The sequence below is a fragment of the Ranitomeya variabilis genome, chromosome 2 (assembly GCF_051348905.1).
Source record: "Ranitomeya variabilis isolate aRanVar5 chromosome 2, aRanVar5.hap1, whole genome shotgun sequence".
NCBI classification, from domain to species: Eukaryota; Metazoa; Chordata; class Amphibia; order Anura; family Dendrobatidae; genus Ranitomeya; species Ranitomeya variabilis.
Genome location: NC_135233.1, coordinates 1085267015 through 1085289788, shown reverse-complemented (window position 1 = coordinate 1085289788; position 22774 = coordinate 1085267015). Strand labels below are relative to the sequence as shown.

At 46.8% G+C, this 22774-nt stretch overlaps 1 protein-coding gene across 1 annotated transcript in view; it reads left to right on the top strand.

The window, feature by feature from the left end:
• Window positions 1-22774, top strand: part of PKHD1 (PKHD1 ciliary IPT domain containing fibrocystin/polyductin) — a 785044-nt gene that overhangs the window by 376874 nt on the left and 385396 nt on the right. The window contains exons 40-43 of the mRNA XM_077281797.1: window positions 15248-15373; window positions 15914-16047; window positions 20538-20650; window positions 22383-22482. Of these exons, the coding sequence (XP_077137912.1) occupies window positions 15248-15373; window positions 15914-16047; window positions 20538-20650; window positions 22383-22482 (473 nt within the window). The remainder of the gene's footprint in view (window positions 1-15247; window positions 15374-15913; window positions 16048-20537; window positions 20651-22382; window positions 22483-22774) is intronic.

The window sequence follows — 22774 nt, the reverse complement described above, 5'->3', positions numbered from 1 at the left end:
ATCCTGTATTATACTCCAGAGCTGCACTCACTATTCTGCTGGTGCAGTCACTGTGTACATACATTACATTACTGATCCTGAGTTACATCCTGTATTATACCCCAGAGCTGCACTCACTATTCTGCTGGTGCAGTCACTGTGTACATACATTACATTACTGATCCTGAGTTACCTCCTGTATTATACTCCAGAGCTGCACTCACTATTCTGCTGGTGCAATCACTGTGTACATACATTACATTACTGATCCTGAGTTACATCCTGTATTATACCCCAGAGCTGCACTCACTATTCTGCTAGTGCAGTCACTATGTACATACATTACATTACTGATCCTGAGTTACATCCTGTATTATACCCCAGAGCTGCACTCACTATTCTGCTGGTGCAGTCACTGTGTACATACATTACATTACTGATCCTGAGTTACCTCCTGTATTATACCCCAGAGCTGCACTCACTATTCTGCTGGTGCAGTCACTGTGTACATACATTACTGATCCTGAATTACATCCTGTATTATACTCCAGAGCTGCACTCACTATTCTGCTGGTGCAGTCACTGTGTATATACATTACATTACTGATCCTGAGTTACATCCTGTATTATACCCCAGAACTGCACTCACTATTCTGCTGGTGCAGTCACTGTGTACATACATTACTGATCCTGAATTACATCCTGTATTATACTCCAGAGCTGCACTCACTATTCTGCTGGTGCAGTCACTGTGTATATACATTACATTACTGATCCTGAGTTACATCCTGTATTATACCCCAGAGCTGCACTCACTATTCTGCTGGTGCAGTCACTGTGTACATACATTACTGATCCTGAATTACATCCTGTATTATACTCCAGAGCTGCACTCACTATTCTGCTGGTGCAGTCACTGTGTACATACATTACATTACTGATCCTGAATTACATCCTGTAGATCTTTTATTATAAAAATGAAAAACATAACAATAATAATAACAGAAACAAAACAGAAATATCAGCCAGAAAAAAATAATCAGTATACTGAACACTGGTCCAGCCGCTCACTCTCTCCTCTCACACATATTATACAGTATATACAGAACAATAACTACTTTGACCTTCTGGTCCGGTCACCAAACAAAATAATAATAACAAATAAAATAAACAATGGCAAACAAAGACTATATACATGAACTTTTTTCTCTTTTTTTTTTTTTTTTAATTTATTTTTATTTATTTATTTTTTTTTAGTTTTTTTTTAGTTTTAAATAAAATAGCCACAAATTTAAACAAATATATACAATATTAAGCTATCCTCCATTCCCAACCCCCCGCACTGAACTGAGAGCTGGTCCGGCGTCTCATGCCTCAGTCCATGTCCAACATCCATAGGCCAGATCAGGCAGTGCCAGTTTTCCCCCAAACAACCCAGTGTCCCATAGTCCCACAAGATAAACCCACCTACCCCCCTTTCCCACCACCCAACCTAACGCCTACACCCAAATCTATATCCCCATATACAATATATACAATATATACAGCAGCACACACCACAATAATCACAACTCACGAAGCCCAAGTTCGGCGCATGCAGCCCTACATCACTGTATAATGATCAAACAAAACAAAAATCTACAGTGTCAGCAGCAGCCCACCACCAGGAAAGGAGATGACCAGACTAGGGCACACTAAAAGAAAAGCCCCTCCAGAGGAGCGCGGCCCTCCGTGTGCCCAGTTTCCCATACTCCAGAGAGCGCACCTTCACCAGGCCACCGAGTATGGTCCTAAACACATCATCCACGGGGAGGATTTTTCGTTGCGTCGATACTAAGCACCGTGCATTCCACGTGTGATACCTAACCACTGCGCTAACTAGAAATAAGGTGCAGCGGTCCCGACCACCAAGGTCTCCGAATGCTACATAGGCCCATTCCGCATAGGAGAGACCGGCCAGCCGAGACCAGCCAATGAAGGTGCCCACCCTGTTGTACACCTCTGTGTTGAAGGGACAATGAAGCAGGAAGTGGTCCATGCTTTCCAGCAAGGTACCACAATGCTCCCGAGGACAATTCCTGTCCTCAGAGCTCCTACACTTCAGATTGTCCCTCACACACAGTTTCCCATGGAAGCAGCGCCAAGCCAAGTCCCAAAACTTCGAGGGGATCTGGATAGAATTCAAAAGATGTAAACCCACCTCAAGATCCCGACTTGGGCAGTCCCTGAGCGCCAGAGGCCTCTGGAAATGGGTCAACAGAACCCTATTGTCAAGGAGTTTCCTTGGCAGAGTCCTGATCTCCCACATTCCCAGACCCCACCGACGAATTACCTTCAGAACCAAGGTAGCGTAAGCCAGAAGATGTCCATGCGGTGTGCGAAGATCCTTCACTTGCCCTCCTGTCTCCCATTCCTGGAAGAAAGGCTGAAACCATCCCCTACAGGAGAATACCCACGGAGGAGCCCTCTCTTTCCAGAGGTTTGCAATATTGATCTTAATGAAGGTATCCATAAGGAATACCACAGGGTTGACCATACCCAACCCTCCTAGTCTCCTCGTACGGTAAGTAACCTCCCTCTTGAACAGGTTCAGTCTATTCCCCCATAACAGTTGGAAGAACAAACTGTAGACCCGGGTCCAGAGAGATTCCGGCAAGATGCACACACTGCCCAGATAAATCAGTAAAGGGAGCAGGTAAGTTTTGATCAGGTTTACCCTTTCCCTTAGAGTTAAAGACCAACCCTTCCATTGGTTCACCTTCTGAGTGGCGATCTCTAGCCTGCTGTCCCAATTTTGTTTGGGGTAATCCCCCTGGCCAAATTCGATGCCAAGGATTTTTGCAGAGATTTTGGGTCCTGGAAGGGTGTCCGGGAGATCAAAACCAGGATCTCCTCCTCCCAGCCAGAGACTCTCACACTTATCCCGGTTGATCTTGGACCCGGATGCCTCCGAGTAGCGATCTACCTCTGACATCAGCCACCCTGCCTCCTCGTGAGAGGAAACAAACACGGTGACATCATCGGCATACGCCACCACCCTCAGAGTGGCCTCCGGTGCTGCCTGGTCCATCCCGATCCCGGCCAACGGTCCACGCTCCACCCTCCTAACAAGATGGTCAATCGCAAACACGTACAGCAGCGGTTCAAGGGACAACCCTGGCGAACACCGGACCCAACCTCAAAAGAGCTGCCAATCCAACCATTCACAAGCGGGAAACTCTCTGCCCCACTGTACAAGGTCTTAAGCCAATCAACAAACCCCCCCGGCAGGCCATATCTCAGAAGGACGGACCAGAGGTACTCATGATTAACCCGATCAAACGCTTTTGCCTGGTCCAGTGACAGCATGTACCCCTTCCAGTGACCAGCCCTACCCTGCTCCACTGCCTCCCAGAAACAGAGCACAGCACTAAATGTGCTGCGGCCTGGAACAGAGCAATGCTGGGCCTCCGAAAGGAGTCGGGGTGCAAATTTCACCAGCCGATTAAACAGCACCTTTGCTAGAACCTTCCTGTCTGCATTGAGAAGCGCTATGGGACGCCAATTCTCAATGCAAGATGGGTCCTTACCCTTTGACAAGATGATCAGAGCAGACCTCCTCATTGACTTCGGCAGAGTGCCCGAGGAAAGACACTCAGTGAATACCTCAGTCAAGAGGGGAACCAAAACGTCCTTAAAGGTCTTATAGAATTCAGATGTTAAGCCATCTGGACCAGGCGATTTTTTTGGGGCAAGCCCTTCAATCGCCAACTGAACTTCCTCTTCCCTGATCATTTCTGTCAAACTGTCAAGAGAGGGGTCTACCCCTGGTTCGGGGACGGCTTCAGCCAGGAAAGCCGACATCTCATCCCAATCAAGATCCCTCTTCCCCAAGAGGTGCGAGTAGAAGGATCTGACAACCTCCAGGATCCCTGATCTGGATCGCCTCAGGGACCCCGTAGTGTCGACCAGTCCTGTAACTACTTTACTATTCACTGACATCTTGCAGTTTCTGTAAGGGTCGGGTGAGCGGTACTTCCCGTAATCCCTCTCAAAAACCAAAGATGCGTGTCTATCGTACTGACACCTCATAAGCAAAGATTTCACTCTGGAGATCTCCTCGCGGCTACCTCCAGTTGAGACAAGATGTTCGAGTTTCCTCCTCAGACCCTGATACAGGCGGTACCTGCTCAGATTCCTGAGACTCGAAAGCTGGCGGAAGAATCTCGCCACCCTTTCCTTGAACATCTCCCACCACTCTGACTTACTACTACAAAGATCCAGTAAGGGTACCTAGCTCTGAAGAAAATCCTCAAAGGACTGTCTTATCTCCGCTTCTTCCAAGAGAGAGGAATTGAGCCTCCAAAAGCCTCTTCCCATCCGGAGGGTCTCTGTAACATTCAGAGAAAACAAAATTAAACAGTGGTCGGAGAAATCCACCTCAACAACAGACACTGCTGAAGAGACAGCTTCCTACTTTAAATAAAACCTATCTATTCTGGACCTACAGTTACCTCTATGATAGGTGAACCCCTCGTGGCCTGGGGTGTGCCGAATGTGGACATCCACCAGGCGAGCCTCACTAGCTATACTATTAAGGGAGACGCTATCATAAGTCAGCTTGTCTCTGGAACCTCCTCTATCTCGGGGCCTCGTGACAGCATTGAAGTCCCCTCCAAAGACAACCTGCCGACTTGTAAAAAGGTAGGGCTTGATCCTCATAAAGAGACACTTCCGGTCCCACTTAGATTGGGGACCATAGATGTTAATGAGCCGGAGCTCTTGTCCCTTCATTAGGACATCTAAGATCAGGCACCTCCCCATTTCTAACTCAATAACCCGTCGGCATTCCACCGGTGTGGTAAAAAGGACCGCCACTCCGCTATACGGCTCGGCCGCAAGAGACCAATAGGAGGGCCCGAGTCTCCACTCCCTCTTAGCTTTAAACACATCGGCCATGTTTGGCAGCCTGGTCTCTTGCAAAAAGAAAATGTCAGCTTCAACCCGGCTGAGAAAATCAAAGGCCGCAAATCTAGCTGTATTTGACTTTATGCTGGCGACATTAATGGACGCCAGCGTCAACGGAGTGGGTTCCGCCATCATTGGTGATTGAGTTAGATGGCTTTCTTTTTCCCACTCCCCTTATCCTCTGCCTCAGAGGAGGAATCCTTCCCCCTCTTTAATGACAATGAGGTATCCATTCCCATGTGTTTTTTATTTTTATCGTCCTCGTCTCTGGACTCTGGGCAAGTCCCTCCCTCCAAGGATCTTACATTCCCCGAAGAAGGAGACTGGCGTCCCCTGTGAGCCCCACCGAAGCCAGAACCTCACCCTCAGCTTCCTCCTCAGAGGAAGAGATGTTTTCAAGGGCTTGGAACCGGTTAGAAAGACCAACCAGAGGGGAGTCGGTTTTTCCTTCCTTAGGTACCTTGGTCAGAGCGGGAGAAGATTTTTTATCTCCCTTCTTTCTCTTCTTTTTGGTGCCGAGCATACGCTTGTCCTCTAGCCACTGCCTATTATCCTCATCCATACTTTCATAATGGGAGGACTCTGAGGCAGTGGCACTTTCCTCCCTGTGGATCCTCCTGACCTCCTCATCCAACTCATCATCCCTCGGGGCCTCAGCAGCAAGACTGGCGTCCAGGACAGGAGCCGCCCCAGTAGCCCGAGGCTCGCCCAGCTCCCTATCCTGTCTGCGCTTGTCTAGACGCCTTAGCTGGGCAGGCGTCTTTTTATTGCTTTTCTTCCTTGGCCCCTCAGCTCCCTCACCCCTGCTAGTCCCTTCCCCAGCAGAATCAGCCTCACGGCTTTCTCCCACCGGGGTCACGACTGCGTTAGCGAAGGAGCGAGGACAACGGCTGAATGGGTGACCTAACTCACCACACAGGTGGCACCTAATCTCCACACAAGATGCAGCAAGATGGCCAATATCCCCACACAGTGCACACTTCTGCACAGTGCAGTTTGCGCTGAAGTGTGTGGGGTCGCCGCACCTGTGACAGAGCTTTGGTTGCCCCTGGTAGAAGACCAGGATACGATCCCTACCCAGGAAGACAGATGATGGTATGTGGGCAACCGTACCCCCTGAACGCTTAAGTTTTACCATAAACGTCCAGGCCCCTGACCAGATACCAAACTCGTCACAGTTTTTCTTTGGCATTTCTACCACCTCTCCATACCGGCCAAGCCACGCCATGATGTCGTAACAAGAAAGCGACTCGTTACAAGTCATCACGGTCACTTTCTTGACTTGGTTTTGGCGAGACACCACCTGAATGGTAAAGTCTCGCTAGCCAGGCTCATTTTTTGCCAACTCATAGTTCGACCAGAAGAGCTCAAGCCCCTCCGGCCGAACAAAGCTGACATCAAACTCAGGTGTGGAATAGGGATGTATCAAGGCATAGATGTCAATCGCCTTGAAGCCCATCCTCAGCAGGAGCTCCACAACTTTAGACCTTGGAGGACACGCATCACTGCCCCTCCACCGAAGACGGACCACATTCCTACGCACACTACCTGGCCCAGCTGTTGGGAGGGACCACACTGTATCCCCCCGTCTTTGCTCTCGGAAGGCCCCGAGGCCATGCCTCTCTATCCAGAAGGATAGATCAACCTCTTGACCCTCTACCATTAGTGATCTCTCTCCCTTCTTTAGAGCCTCCAGGAGACGCCGTTTGTCATGATCTCAATGGCAAGAGATCATAGCATCAGCATATATAGGAACTAGCTCTTGGAAGATGGAAACTGAGCTGACCATGAACTAAACCTAACGCACAACTAGCAGTGGCCGGGTAGCATGCCTACGTTGATTCTAGATGCCCAGCACCAGCCGGAGGACTAAATAAAGCTAGCAGAGGAAAATATTAGTCCTAGCTCACCTCTAGAGAAATACCCCGAAAGGAGACAGAGGCCCCCCACATGTATTGGCGGTGAATCAAGATGAAATAACAAACGTAGTATGAAAATAGGTTTAGCAAATTTGAGGTCCACTTACTACATAGCAGAAGACAGAAAGGACACTTTCATGGTCAGCTGAAAACCCTATCAAAACACCATCCAGAAATTACTTTAAAACTCTGGCATTAACTCATAACACCAGAGTGGCAATTCCTGTTCACAAGAGCTTTCCAGACACAGTAACGAAACTACAGCTGTGAACTGGAACAAAAATGCAAAAACAAACATGGACAAGAGTCCAACTTATCTAGTAGTTGTCTAGGAGCAGGAACAAGCACAGAGAGGCTTCTGATAACATTGGTGACCGGCAAGCAACTAACAGAGCAGCAAGGTTATATAGCGACTCCCACATCTTGATGGGAACAGGTGAACAGAGAAGATGAAGACACCAGTTCAATTCCACCAGTAGCCACCGGGGGAGCCCAGAATCCAAATTCACAACAGTACCCCCCCCTCAAGGAGGGGGCACCGAACCCTCACCAGAACCACCAGGGCGATCAGGATGGGCCCTATAAAAGGCACGAACCAGATCAGAGGCATGAACATCAGATGCATTCACCCAAGAATTATCCTCCTGGCCGTATCCCTTCCACTTGACCAGATACTGGAGTCTCCGTCTGGAAACACGAGAGTCTAAGATTTTCTCCACCACGTACTCCAACTCACCCTCAACCAACACCGGAGCAGGAGGCTCAACGGAAGGCACAACCGGTACCTCATACCTGCGCAATAATGACCGATGAAAAACGTTATGAATAGAAAAGGATGCAGGGAGGTCCAAACGGAAGGAAACAGGGTTAAGAATCTCCAATATCTTATATGGGCCGATGAACCGAGGCTTAAACTTAGGAGAAGAGACCCTCATAGGGACAAAACGAGAAGACAACCACACCAAATCCCCAACACAAAGCCGAGGACCAACACGACGGTGGCGGTTGGCAAAAAGCTGAGTCTTCTCCTGGGACAACCTCAAATTGTCCACCACCTGCCCCCAGATCTGATGCAATCTCTCCACCACAGCATCCACTCCAGGACAATCCGAAGATTCCACCTGACCAGAGGAAAATCGAGGATGAAACCCCGAATTACAGAAAAACGGGGACACCAAAGTGGCAGAGCTGGCCCGATTATTGAGAGCAAACTCTGCCAATGGCAAAAAAGCAACCCAATCATCCTGGTCAGCAGACACAAAACACCTCAGATATGTCTCCAGGGTCTGATTAATCCGCTCGGTCTGGCCATTCGTCTGAGGATGGAAAGCGGACGAAAAAGATAAATCTATGCCCATCCTAGCACAGAATGCCCGCCAAAATCTAGACACGAATTGGGTCCCTCTGTCAGAAACGATATTCTCAGGAATACCATGCAAACGAACAACATTTTGAAGAAACAGAGGAACCAACTCGGAAGAAGAAGGCAACTTGGGCAGAGGAACCAAATGGACCATCTTAGAGAAACGGTCACACACCACCCAGATGACAGACATCTTCTGAGAAACAGGCAGATCTGAAATAAAATCCATCGAGATGTGCGTCCAAGGCCTCTTAGGAATAGGCAAGGGCAACAACAATCCACTAGCCCGAGAACAACAAGGCTTGGCCCGAGCACAAACGTCACAAGACTGCACAAAGCCTCGCACATCTCGTGACAGGGAAGGCCACCAGAAGGACCTTGCCACCAAATCCCTGGTACCAAAAATGCCAGGATGACCTGCCAACGCAGAAGAATGAACCTCAGAGATGACTCTACTGGTCCAATCATCAGGAACAAACAGTTTATCAGGTGGGCAACGATCAGGTCTATCCGCCTGAAACTCCTGCAAGGCCCGCCGCAGGTCTGGAGAAACGGCTGACAATACCACTCCATCCTTAAGGATACCTGTGGGCTCAGAGTTACCAGGCGAGTCAGGCTCAAAACTCCTAGAAAGGGCATCCGCCTTAACATTCTTAGAACCCGGTAGGTATGACACCACAAAATTAAACCGAGAGAAAAATAATGACCAGCGCGCCTGTCTAGGATTCAGGCGCCTGGCGGTCTCAAGATAAATCAAATTTTTGTGGTCAGTCAATACCACCACCTGATGTCTGGCCCCCTCAAGCCAATGGCGCCACTCCTCAAAAGCCCACTTCATGGCCAAAAGCTCCCGATTCCCAACATCATAATTCCGCTCAGCGGGCGAAAATTTACGGGAAAAGAAGGCACAAGGCCTCATCACGGAGCAGTCAGAACTTTTCTGCGACAACACTGCCCCAGCTCCGATCTCAGAAGCGTCGACCTCAACCTGAAAAGGTAGAGCAACATCAGGCTGCCGCAACACAGGGGCAGAGGAAAAACGGCGCTTAAGCTCCCGAAAGGCCTCCACAGCATCAGGGGACCAATCAGCAACATCAGCACCCTTCTTAGTCAAATCGGTCAATGGCTTAGCAATATCCGAAAAACCAGCAATAAATCGACGATAAAAGTTAGCAAAGCCCAAAAATTTCTGAAGACTCTTAAGAGAAGAGGGCTGCGTCCAATCACAAATAGCTTGAACCTTGACAGGATCCATTTCAATGGAAGAGGGGGAAAAAATATATCCCAAAAAGGAAATCCTCTGTACCCCAAAAACACACTTAGAACCCTTCACACACAAAGAATTAGACCGCAAAACCTGAAAAACCCTCCTGACTTGCTGGACATGAGAGTCCCAGTCATCCGAAAAAATCAGAATATCATCCAGATACACAATCATAAATTTATCCAAATAATCGCGAAAAATATCATGCATAAAGGACTGGAAAACTGACGGAGCATTTGAAAGACCAAAAGGCATCACTAAATACTCAAAGTGGCCCTCGGGCGTATTAAATGCGGTTTTCCACTCATCCCCCTGCCTGATTCGCACCAAATTATACGCCCCACGAAGGTCAATCTTAGAGAACCACTTGGCCCCCTTTATGCGAGCAAACAAATCAGTCAGCAACGGCAATGGGTATTGATATTTAACAGTGATTTTATTCAAAAGCCGATAATCAATACATGGTCTCAAAGAGCCGTCTTTTTTTGACACAAAGAAAAAACCGGCTCCTAAGGGAGATGACGATGGACGAATATGTCCCTTTTCCAAGGACTCCTTTATATATTCACGCATAGCAGCATGTTCAGGCACAGACAGATTAAATAAACGACCCTTTGGGTATTTACTACCCGGGATTAAATCTATGGCACAATCGCACTCTCGGTGCGGAGGTAACGAACCAAGCTTGGATTCTTCAAAGACGTCACGATAGTCAGACAGGAACTCAGGAATTTCAGAGGGAATAGATGATGAAATGGAAACCACAGGTACATCCCCATGAGCCCCCTTACATCCCCAGCTCAACACAGACATAGCTTTCCAGTCGAGGACTGGGTTGTGAGATTGCAGCCAAGGCAATCCTAGCACCAAATCATCATGTAGATTATACAGCACCAGAAAGCGAATAATCTCCTGGTGATCCGGATTAATACGCATAGTTACTTGTGTCCAGTATTGTGGTTTATTATTAGCCAATGGGGTGGAGTCAATCCCCTTCAGAGGAATGGGAGTCTCCAAAGGCTCTAAATCATACCCACAGCGTTTGGCAAAGGACCAATCCATAAGACTCAAAGCGGCGCCAGAGTCGACATAGGCGTCCGTGGTAATAGATGACAAAGAGCAAATCAGGGTCACAGATAGAATAAACTTAGACGGTAAGGTGCAAATGGAAACAGATTTACCAAGCTTTTTAGTGCGCTTAGAGCATGCTGATATAACATGAGTAGAATCACCACAATAGAAACACAACCCATTTTTCCGTCTAAAATTCTGCCGCTCGCTTCGGGACAGAATTCTATCACACTGCATACTCTCTGGCGATTTCTCAGTGGACACCGCCAGATGGTGCACTGGTTTGCGCTCCCGCAAACGCCTATCGATCTGAATAGCCATTGTCATGGACTCATTCAGACCCGCAGGCACAGGGAACCCCACCATAACGTCCTTAATGGCATCAGAGAGACCCTCTCTGAAAGTCGCCGCCAGGGCGCACTCATTCCACTGAGTAAGCACAGACCATTTACGGAATCTTTGGCAGTAAATTTCCACTTCATCTTGCCCCTGAGATAGGGACATCAAAGTTTTTTCTGCCTGAAGCTCCAAATGAGGTTCGTCATAAAGCAACCCCAAGGCCAGAAAAAACGCATCCACATTGAGCAACGCAGGATCCCCTGGTGTCAATGAAAAAGCCCAGTCTTGAGGGTCGCCCCGGAGCAAGGAAATCACAATCCTGACCTGCTGTGCAGGATCTCCGGCAGAGCGAGATTTCAGGGACAAAAATAATTTGCAATTATTTCGAAAATTCTGAAACCCAGATCTATTCCCCGAGAAAAATTCCGGCAAAGGAATTCTCGGCTCAGATACAGGTGCATGACAAACAAAATCTTGCAAATTTTGTACCTTCGTGGCGAGATTATTCAAACCTGCAGTTACACTCTGAAGATCCATTGCAAACAGGTGGACACAGAGCCATTCAAAGGAGAGAAAAAAAAAAAAAAAATTTCAGCAGACTACTTATTACTCTCCTTTCTCAGCCAAGGATTTTAACCCTTTAGTGGGCCGGTCAAACTGTCATGATCTCAATGGCAAGAGATCATAGCATCAGCATATATAGGAACTAGCTCTTGGAAGATGGAAACTGAGCTGACCATGAACTAAACCTAACGCACAACTAGCAGTGGCCGGGTAGCATGCCTACGTTGATTCTAGATGCCCAGCACCAGCCGGAGGACTAAATAAAGCTAGCAGAGGAAAATATTAGTCCTAGCTCACCTCTAGAGAAATACCCCGAAAGGAGACAGAGGCCCCCCACATGTATTGGCGGTGAATCAAGATGAAATAACAAACGTAGTATGAAAATAGGTTTAGCAAATTTGAGGTCCACTTACTACATAGCAGAAGACAGAAAGGACACTTTCATGGTCAGCTGAAAACCCTATCAAAACACCATCCAGAAATTACTTTAAAACTCTGGCATTAACTCATAACACCAGAGTGGCAATTCCTGTTCACAAGAGCTTTCCAGACACAGTAACGAAACTACAGCTGTGAACTGGAACAAAAATGCAAAAACAAACATGGACAAGAGTCCAACTTATCTAGTAGTTGTCTAGGAGCAGGAACAAGCACAGAGAGGCTTCTGATAACATTGGTGACCGGCAAGCAACTAACAGAGCAGCAAGGTTATATAGCGACTCCCACATCTTGATGGGAACAGGTGAACAGAGAAGATGAAGACACCAGTTCAATTCCACCAGTAGCCACCGGGGGAGCCCAGAATCCAAATTCACAACAGCCGTTGCAACATGCCGTCCCCAGAGCCCAGAGACGAGGAGGATGCCCTATTTCCCCCGGAGGTGACAGCGGCAAAACTCCTGACAGGTGCTGCCACCACCGGGGGGGCAACCGGACCATTACCCACCTCCATAACCCCCTCACCCTCTACCAAACCAGCAACCACACCACTAGACAAAGACTTTTCCTCATCCATACCCACCACCACATTCACTCCTGCTGGACCAGTGACAACAGGGGGTGACATTTTGACCTCCGCATCATCAGGCACAAGGGGCTGAGTCTCCTCCACAGAACTGGAGGCGACCTCACCCCTGGTCTTACGTGTGCCCTCCCGCATCATCAGATGATATTTTCCTTTGCTTTACTGCTGATACCAGGCACCGCTGATCTTTCGCCACTGTGGGGCGCCGCTGATCCTTTATATCAGCATCTTGTTGACCAGCGGTGCCAACACAGAACAGGACTTTGGTGGGAGGACCGGAACGCCCAGCCCCGGTAACCCCCTCACACTGCCGCCGCCTCTCAACTAAGTGATCAGCGGCAACAGCATTCAGGGGCACCGAGGCTACCGGAGCTGCCCCTGACACCGGGCTGCTCCCCCCTCCCACTGGGGAGCGCACCACAGTATCGTGGCCTGACTTTTCGCCTGCTGCCGGGCCGCCCTCACTGTCCAGCCTCTTGGCTGATGCACCTGCTGCTACGTTCCCGCTACTACAAGCAGAGACGGAGCTCTGCGCCTCACTACCGTGCTTTGTAATCTCCCCGTGCCTTTGCACCGGATCCACAGCAGAACCCGGGCTGGGCTGGGCAACGGGGCTTATACAGCGAGCTGACCCTGCAGCCGACTCAGGGGGTACAGGGAGGGGGGCATACACATAGCTTACCGCTTCCTGCAGCTTTGGCTTGGTGGTTTTCTTTGCCTTTTTCTTCTGGCCCCCAGGTGCCAAGATGGAAGTTCTGAAGGCACACTGGGGACTCCAGGAGCTTGATCTCTGCCATTAGCGCTCCTCCCTGGCCGATGTTGTCACTGTCCTCCCCAGAGCCAGCAGAACTGCGACGAGATGTCATTGTCGCCTGTCCAGCAGGGAGCTCGCTGTACGTGGCCTGTGAGTGACTAAGCAGGCTGCCAGGTGGGGCTTTCTGCTGGTCATCCTCCTTCTTCTCTTCATCATCATCATCATCATCATCCACCTGGCTCCCAGGCTGCAGCCCAATCTGCCTTTGCTCTCTGTTATCAGCCATTTCTCTGAATCGGTCTTCATTTTGCAATTTTTCTTTAAATGGTCCACTTTTTTCTTGGATAAACGCTTTTCTTACCTCCAGGTCATTAATTTCAAGCTTCAGCCTCTTTACCTCCGCCTGGAATTGTGTCTTCCTGGGTCTGGAGGCGCCTGCAGCTTTTGCGCTTGTGCAGCGCAGCTCCTCCCGGAGCCTTCTCAATCTCTTACTTGCCTCTTCATACTCACGAAGGTGGCTCATGACCCGGGAGGCATAGGAGGACACAGACTCCCGGGTTCTCTGCAGCGCCCAACCCTCCTCAGTGAGGTCGGCCTCACCTCCGTGAGCACTTAGCTTTCCTCCGGAAGGGCCGCCATCCTGCACGCTAGCAGGCTTCTCCTCCATGGAAGCCTTGCGGCTTCTCTCGGTCTCTGCAGACCTGGGGGGAGTAGGAGCCACATTGCTGCGACTCCTGGTGGAGTGTCTCACCCCCGAATCCTCTGATGTGCAGGCTGGTTGCTGGTTCCTTCTGCCCCCCGCCAGCCTGGTCCGGGAAGTGGAAGCCTGGGACTTGGCTCCTTCACTCATCCCAGGAAACCCACTCCCTCCCTGGGTAAGAGAGAGAGCAGGTCCCCGGGTGGAGAGGTGGTGGTTCCCAGGAGCTCAGGAGCACACTGCAGGTTCAGCAGCGACCGCACCCACAATTAGGACAATGAGCAGCAGCTGAGCAGAGCTGCACCCACTATTCTGCTGGTGCAGTCACTGTGTACATACATTACATTACTGATCCTGAGTTACATCCTGTATTATACTCCAGAGCTGCGCTCACTATTCTGCTGGTGCAGTCACTGTGTACACACATTACATTACTGATCCTGAGTTACATCCTGTATTATACTCCAGAGCTGCACTCACTATGCTGCTGGAGCAGTCACTGTGTACATACATTACATTACTGAACCTGAGTTACATCCTGTATTATACTCCAGAACTGCACTCACTATTCTGCTGGTGCAGTCACTGTGTACATACATTACATTACTGAACCTGAGTTACATCCTGTATTATACTCCAGAGCTGCACTCACTATTCTGCTGGTGCAGTCACTGTGTACATACATTACATTACTGAACCTGAGTTACATCCTGTATTATACTCCAGAGCTGCACTCACTATTCTGCTGGTGCAGTCACTGTGTACATACATTACTGATCCTGAGTTACCTCCTGTATGATACTCCAGAGCTGCACTCACTATTCTGCTGGTGCAGTCACTGTGTACATACATTACTGATCCTGAGTTACCTCCTGTATGATACTCCAGAGCTGCACTCACTATTCTGCTGGTGCAGTCACTGTGTACATACATTACATTACTGATCCCGAGTTACATCCTGTATTATACCCCAGAGCTGCACTCACTATTCTGCTGGTGCAGTCACTGTGTGCAGAATTCCAATATTTTTGAACAAAAGAAAAAACTTTCATCAAATCTGCACCACAAGTGTACGAATTAAGTAGAAAATGCATAAAAAAAACATGGCTAATGTATGAAAATCAGATCAGATCACAATTGCGTATTTTGGTGCAGACACCTGTATAAAAAAATGCAATGGGAAAATTGAATTCACATGTGAGATCATGGCATGATGAGTTTTTACAATTTCAGTGTCTCAGACTGGAGTCCAGGTTGTTTAGCTCAGCCATCTCCCTACATTCTGCCATCATTAAGGTTCTGTGTCATTACCTGTCCCCGTCCTAGGTTCCTATATCCAGGGATCTGTGGTGCTGAACTCCTTCGCTCGCGGCATCAGCCTTTCTGGGATTTCCCATTTCACAGTGAAAGAAAATATATTTTTCAATATTAAAGGTCATGGTGTGATTGTAGGTGAGTGATTGTTACTGGTGATCAGGGCAACAATGTCTGAATACACTACCGAAAAATTATCTATTTCCACGTCGGGCTGTTGTATCTTTTTAATGCTTTTTCCATATCATTGACAATTACTTTTGTACTTTCTGTATCTAATATCCATTTATCTATTATCTATCTACTATCTATCTGTTATCTATTATCTATATATTATCTATCTATCATCTATCTATTATTTATCTATTTTCTATCATCTATAATCTATCTATTTATCTATTATCTATCTATCTATCTATCTATCTATCTATCTATCTATCTACCTATTGCTTATCTATTTTTCTATTATCTATCTATTATCTATTTTTCTATTATCTATCTATCTTTCTATTATCTATCTATCTATCTATCTATTATCTATCTATTATCTATCTATCTATCATATATCTGTTATCTGTCTATCTATCTGCTTGTCAATATGTCTATCCATCCCTCCTTCATCCCTTCCTCTATCTGTCCATCCATACTTCCCGGTAATGACAGCTTTCATACTCATAGGAGATCTTCTAGGAAATAACCTCCAAGTTAAGAGGAATTTGCTGATGAAGGTTTTGGGGACCGATAGTCTCTCAAATATTGAGACATTGGCACCGGCCGCTGTTTATATCCTGTCTCCATCCAACGCCATTGAGGTGAGGATTTAATTCTGTTTATTGTTCCCTGTTATCAGCCATTTCAGGCTGAGGCGCGGATAACTATTGTTTTTCTCCGTGGCATCACTGACAGGAGATCCTTGTCCCCTATGATCACTGCTTTACATTGTCGCTTTGTCAGTAACGTACTCCATCTGCACTGCCATGGCTTCTTGTTAACTATAGCATTAAAGGGGCCCGGGAAACATTTCAGTTCTGTCAGCCTCACGTTTCTTCTTCCAAATGCCGTTTTTTGTACAGTAAAGTTGTGAAAACTGTTGTTTAATATCTTATTTCTAGGCTGAGTTTTGATCATTTGAAGTTATAGGCCAAAAGCCTAAGATGGCCGCCTTGTGCGTTCTGTCACATGCAGTGTTGTCATGGAGACCTTGTACAGATCCGAATTCACCATCCAAGTCAATATCTACGTCCTCCTCTTTGGATAGAGGAAAATATCCGCAAACACATGTAAACATTCATGTATTTGGTGAGTTGGGTCTCTATGACGACAAGGCATCGGGCAGAGATAACAATGTCTCAGTAGTGCAGCCTCAGGCTTTGGGTTTAACTGGTTATATATTCGTCTTGAAATAAAATACATGAATACTGTTTTTACATTTGTAATGTCCACAAAAGAGGATTTTATAAATCTTTCATGGGGAATTGTGTTTTATCATTAAGGATTTCTATTAAAAGGGCAACCCCAGCTCTGCCAGAATTCAATGAGGGCAAACATTAGATTTCAATTTGTTGGGAAATACACAAGATAATACCATAAAATAAGATTATTATGTGTTTACAGAAGTCCATATTCCCTAATGGTAAAATGCTTTTGCATAGCGGGGATCAATGAATGTTTTTCTACAATCCAAAGACACGTAAATGTATAGAGCCGCACCTCTTAATAATTTATTTTTGATTTAGGCCCATTTCCCCCCATGTAAAATATCCCTCTACATTACCCCCAGTGTATAGCATCTAGACCCATTACCCCCCATGTATGACACCCTTCCCCATTACCCCCATTTATATCATCTGACCCCATTACCCCCAGTGTATAACATCCATCCACATTAAGGACTTATCCAAAGCTACTTGATGATCGCTAGTCACAGTGATATTGGCCATGGATCTCTCTTTGGGCATCATGGACTGGGCCATCCCAGTCATTGTTGCAGTTGCCTCCAAAACGTCCTTGTCACTCACTGGGACCTCAATTAAAACTCGGTGTCCGAAATTGTGCCACATCTTTAAGGTGGCTTTCTACTGTCTTTCATACAACTGCCGTATAATATGATAAATCTCTACAAGGTCTTTGCCAGGAAGAATTTGGGCCCGACAAGGTGTTCTTGGACACACTAGACTCATTGGGAAAAGGTGCCAATTTTGTCTACTCCAAACTGGCATCTCCATGGCCTGCATTCCATTAAGACTCTGCACTCGCGGGCATCTAGTCGGTTATGATGTGATCACTCATCTCGCTGAAATCATGCCACTCTCTTTTTTTCCTTCTTGCAGTGAAATAGTAGCAGTTTCTCATGTACCACATTTCTGCAGCCACGGCTCTTACCCTATGAAGACCATCTTCTCAGCAAGTTAGGCTGGAACTCCTTCAAGTATGATTTTGTCACTCATGTTAGCACACCACCTGTTCTTTCTCCACTTCTCACTGGCAAGGACTTTTCCAAACTTTGCGCCACCCACAGATACACACAACCCACTTCAGGCCGGACTTCTCTTCCATTACTGTTCTGTACTCTGCTGTCTGTTACTTACTCTGGAGGACTAAGCTACTTTTCGCACGATTTTGTGCCGCCTCCACCAATGATGGGTCGGTATTTTCTTAATAGTTAAATCACATTCCACCATTTTTAAGCTTTCAATATAAGATACCTTTGATGCTGTGTCACGTATCTTCTCCATACTTTGCAGGACTTTCCTATCCTGCCAACTATGCCAGTTTATGGTGTACAAGTCACATAGGTCGGGTTTTTCTATGTGTTTGATGTTAACCTCTACAAGTGGCTGCATACTATAAGGATAGAACAGGAAAGCCGGGTTTACAATATAGACAATTGAACACACGTACAATAGGTAGCAAGTGCAAAGCTTGTTTTTCACATTTTCTGTTTTACACAGAGGCACAGGCATAAGAATCACATGTGACAGCAGGAAAAGGGTGAAACTCGGTCAAAGGAGCGCCGAAAGGAAACTCTGACACCAGAATGGGGTTAAGCCACAACACGTTTCAATGGAAGAACCATCTTCATCAGGTACTTCCGTTGAAACGCGTTGTGGCTTAACCCCATTCTGGTGTCAGTTTCCTTTCGGCGCTCCTTTGACCGAGTTTCACCCTTTTCCTGTTTCTGTCCTCCTTCGGAGGTGTTCGGCTGGAGCTGCGGGGGGACTGTCCCCTCACTAGGGCTACCTATCAAGCGCTCCTAAAGAATCCACCTTTTACTGACTTTGTTTTACATGTGACAGCAGATCACTTACAAGTAACAGCTCCTCAATCCAATATGAATATCTTGGATCCTTAATTTCTAGCTTGCTTTTCTTCTAACCAAAACCCAGTTCCGTGCGACACCCATGATCCGGCATGGCGAGTTGAGTCTTCTTTTACCAGCACTTCCAGATCCGGCCTACACGTTGCCTCTTCAGCACTACTCCTCTTGCTGTCCAGGGTCCCCACAAACCTACAGCTACATCTTCTGGTCTCCTGGCCATTCCCACCACTGCTGAGCTCTCTTTCCGTCTTTTCCTCTCATTAGTTATCCAGGACATTTTGGCTGTATGAAAATCCAGACTTCCACTCACTAAGTTACTATTTCGGGCTTGCGATCTCAGAATTCTCCTTCCTTGCACACATCCGGTATGCTGCTAAACCTCTTGCTTCTCACTTGTACATTAACAGTTCTATAATGCATCAACACATAAGAAATGGATTCATTCAATATATCACAAAAATTCTTCTGCACACTCATACATTTACTCTCACTCCCCTGTATAGCAAAAACCTTAAAACGCTCTACATAACGCGGAAATAAGCGAGCGTCATTCTATTCTCCATAGACACGCGTTTTCAGCTACGTCGTGTCCCTGTGAGTCTTGTTCAGGTGAGATTTGATGTCGGTGTTGAGGTTTTTTTTTCCCGGGGCATTGAAAGATTAGTAATTTTCACCTGAAATGTACGCGGCATAAAACTCTATAATTCATTGAAATCAGGAGCTAAATTGATTTCTACACAAATTCTCTGCTCGCCTAAACCTTCATCACCACGAGGGTGTCCGCCGATCTGAATGAGTTGATGTAATGACGGGACTTGTACAAAGTACAGAACTCAAGTAGAAGTGCAATTTGGAAAATGGCATAAGGTAATTTTGGGGTAGGACGTTCCTGCCTAAAGCATGAGCGTTGATGTGGAAACAGACCGTGTAAATGACAAAGTTTGGTGAACTCATCGTCATTCCGAGCAACCGTTATCTGCTCACCGAGGGCTATGCAGGTAATCAGCTGGAAAAAAAAAGCCTGCCGCATTTTAATCCTCAAGGTTCCCAGGGCCATTCACAGGGGACATCCCTCATCCTTTCACCTTTACCCCGCCATGGGCAATTTTCATTTTTTAATTTTTTTTTCTTCCCCCTATTTCAAGCGTCATATAACGTTTTAAAAATATTTTCCACGACACAACTTATTTTTTTTCGTGGGACGACTGTAGTTTTCAAATATACCATTGATTTTTTTCATATGGAAAACAGGAAAAAAAAAATTCCAGTAGAGTTGGAAAAAAAACACGCAATTCCTCCATTGTTTTTTGGGTTTTGTTTGTACAGAGCGGTAAAATGATCTGGAATCACGATTTTCAGGTTCAATGCAATTACAGCGATATCATCCTTGTAGATTATTTTTTTAACTTGGGAAAAAAATTCAGCAAAAAAAATGTTTTGCTCTTTTTAGACCTGTAAACCTTGATACCAATTTATTGTTGTTTTTCTTACAACACTTATTGTATGATTTAATTAATTTTATATTTTAATAGAAAGAATGCACCAATGCCAATTATTTTTCCCCCCTTCTTCTTATTTTTAAAGTGGGGAAAGTGAAGGATTCAAATTTTCATCATTTTAGATTTTTAATAATGTATATATTTTTTTTGTTTTATTTTATTTTTTAGCCATCTAAAAACGACACAAATGTCACCAACAAATGGGTGGTCCCAGAGAGGGCTAAAACAGAGCCAGGAGTGAGACTAAAATGTTTAGGGCACGTACCTGGCAGATTATCATATATTCTGGATTATCAAATGGTCTTAAAATTGCAGTATGGGATTACTGGGCCAAATGGAAAATGACCCCAGTGATGGGGCAAAAGTGACTGCCGCAAAAAGTGCAAAATTTGGGAGACAATATTTTCTTTAGAGATGCAGTGATAGAAAATATTGCAGATAATTGCATTTAATGTTCACTTTATGTTTCTGTGATTCTTTTAAGGAAAACGTAGTCTGCAGCTCGGGATATGGATATTTTTACCACCTCGCACCAGACGGGCCTTCCCAAGCCCCTTTGGAAACTTTTCGGAAAAATTCAGCTGTGTCATGTATGAGGTAAGTTATCCTCACCGACGGATATGGACAGAAGAGGCCCCTGTGCAAGAACAGTCTAATAACTCAACATAATTCACAATTCCAGCTGCTTTGGAGGTACATGTGGCCCTCTTACCTCTCAGGTCCCTGTGCGGCTCCACAGATTTTATCAATGGCATGTCCGCCCATGGATATCCTCCATCCTCCCCCCAAAAAATGGAACAAAATGAGCCCCCAATATACTTATCTGCCTCCTCCTATGTCTCCATCTTGCCCCTTCATATGTTCCATCCTGCCCCCCATGTCTCTTTCCTACCCCCTCATATATCTCCTTCTTTCCCCCTCATTTGTCTCCTTCTTGCCCCCTCATATGTCTCCATCCTACCCCCCCTCATATGTCTCCATCCTGCCAACTCATATGTCTCCATCCTGCCCCCCATATGTCTCCATTCTGCCTCCTCCTATGTCGCCATCTTGCCCCTTCATGTCTCCATTCTGCCTCCTCCTATTTCTCCATCCTGCCCTCTCATATGTCTCCATTCTGCCTCCTCCTATGTCTCCATCTTGCCCCCTCATATGTCTCCATCCTGCCTCCTCCTATGTCTCCATCTTGCCCCTTCATGTCTCCTTCCTGCCCGCCATGTCTCTATCCTACCAACTCATTTATCTCCTTCTTGCCCCCTAATATGTCTCCTTCTTGCCCCCTCTTATGTGTCCATCCTACCCCCCCATGTCTCCATCCTACCCCCTCCTATGTCTCAATCCTACCAACTCATATGTCTCCATCCTGCCCCCCATATGTCTCCATTCTGCCTCCTCCTATGTCTCCATCCTGCCTCCCATGTTTCTATCCTGCCCCTTAATATGTCTCCATCCTGCCCCCCATGTCTCCATCCTACCCCCTCATATGTCTCCATTTTGCCCCCTCATATGTCTACATCTTGAACCCTGATATATCTCCATCATGCCCCCTCATATCTCTCCATTCTACCCCCGATATGTCTCAATCCTGACCCCTCATATGTCTCCCCATATTGTGGATTTCAGTACAAAAAAAAGTTTCTCCTCACCTGGTCACGGTCCTGCAGCATCCTCTTCCTGAACCATTTGAGGCGTGGACCCGCCGGCACATGACAGTGACATCATACGCTGGCGACATGCACGCCAACATCAGCTGCTGGCCTCTGATTGGCTGGCGGCTCCTATTGCAGTGCAACTGAGCATTCAGCTACTGAGCAAATGGTCGATCCTGCCCCTGACCTTTGCCCCGTGGCCCAATGAGAAGGGAGGCCTGGACCAGACCCCCCTCCTTACCGGGCCCCATACGTCAGTAAGTGCAGTAATGCTCTGATGGCGGCCCTGTATATTGTATCCCTCTAATTAAGTTTTATGGTGTTAGGGGAACAACTGAATGGGAGGATCGGGCAGAAGGAATCCACGTTGGGCTGTGTATATTGTGTCCCTCAGTATTGGAACAATTAATAATTATCTTAGAGTGTCAATAAGAAGGGATGAGTGGACCCATGGAAGTTGGGGTTCTGGTACCCGACCCAAACCAGAACTGTACCCAAACTCTCCCTCCCCCAGAACTCTAATCAATACAAGGGATTTCCGGGAGAAGTCCACGTATGGCGTTTAGCGCTGGACACTAACTGTCCGGTACGATCCTCAAACTTTTAAGTCCACGTTCGCTCATCTCTACCAGTAAGCCTTACGTAAAGGCACCAACCCCTCCGTCTGCTTCACCACACAGGTCTGGCTTTCGCCTGCACCCGGATTATCAGGCGTTTGGCAGTGACACCGTGACCACATTCCAAGACTTCACAGCCTGGAAGAGCCGAGGTGGAGCGGAGGTACAGTAAGACCGGCACCCCGTCTCTAAGTGGCTGGTAATTAGGCCATCCTTTAGTGCGGCTTCCTGGCACGGGCTCCACAAAACGCTAATGTTTACTGCAAATCTCCAAACGGCTTTAACAAATTGGCAGATATAAAAAAGAGGAGAAGAAGCAAGAAACGTTTCTTCGGGAAATTAGGAAAATGGCATCTCTCCTAAATGGGGAAGATTAACATACTTTAGTGTAGCAAACAATCTGGTTAAATGCTGCTAATTCTCATTTCTAGCTACGCTTGCAGTTTAAACAAAAG